Genomic DNA, 405 nt, shown 5'->3' with positions numbered 1-405 from the left:
GTAAAGCGTGGATATGCGCTTTACAAATCCGAATAATTCAACAATGGTACTGAAGATAAACTAACCTGTCCCCGTCGTTTTATGCACACACAAAAAAAAATGAAATTATGCAAACTGAGCCCAAAAATGTGAAATTATGCGATTCTGTTGATTTTAACAAAGAATGATGTAGGAAATTATCAGAAATTATGCAAAAAATGATCAAATTTTGCTAAATTATGCGGGGTGCAAAAAACCACGGGAGCAGAATAAAACTTACCTAGGAACGAATGAAATCAGCGGGGAAGGTCCAACGATAAGAAAGCCCAGACCTGTCCCAAGGTTACCCAATATCAAGAGATGAAAAGCTTTACCCTGACGAGGAAAGCATGAAAAAGTCTTGAGTTTGGGGTTTAAGGGGGGTGG

At 38.5% G+C, this 405-nt stretch overlaps 1 protein-coding gene across 1 annotated transcript in view; it reads right to left on the bottom strand.

Moving 5' to 3' along the window:
• Positions 1 to 349: 349 nt before the first annotated feature.
• LOC101863997 (MFS-type transporter SLC18B1-like) overlaps positions 350 to 405 on the bottom strand; it is a 15,406-nt gene continuing 15,350 nt past the window's right edge. The window contains exon 7 of the mRNA XM_035971036.1: positions 350 to 354. Within this exon, the coding sequence (XP_035826929.1) occupies positions 350 to 354 (5 nt within the window). The remainder of the gene's footprint in view (positions 355 to 405) is intronic.

Source organism: Aplysia californica, unplaced genomic scaffold (assembly GCF_000002075.1).
Source record: "Aplysia californica isolate F4 #8 unplaced genomic scaffold, AplCal3.0 scaffold00364, whole genome shotgun sequence".
In the NCBI taxonomy this organism is placed as follows: Eukaryota; Metazoa; Mollusca; class Gastropoda; order Aplysiida; family Aplysiidae; genus Aplysia; species Aplysia californica.
The sequence above is the reverse complement of the archived record's forward strand: the minus strand, read 5'-3'. Positions and strand labels throughout refer to the sequence as shown.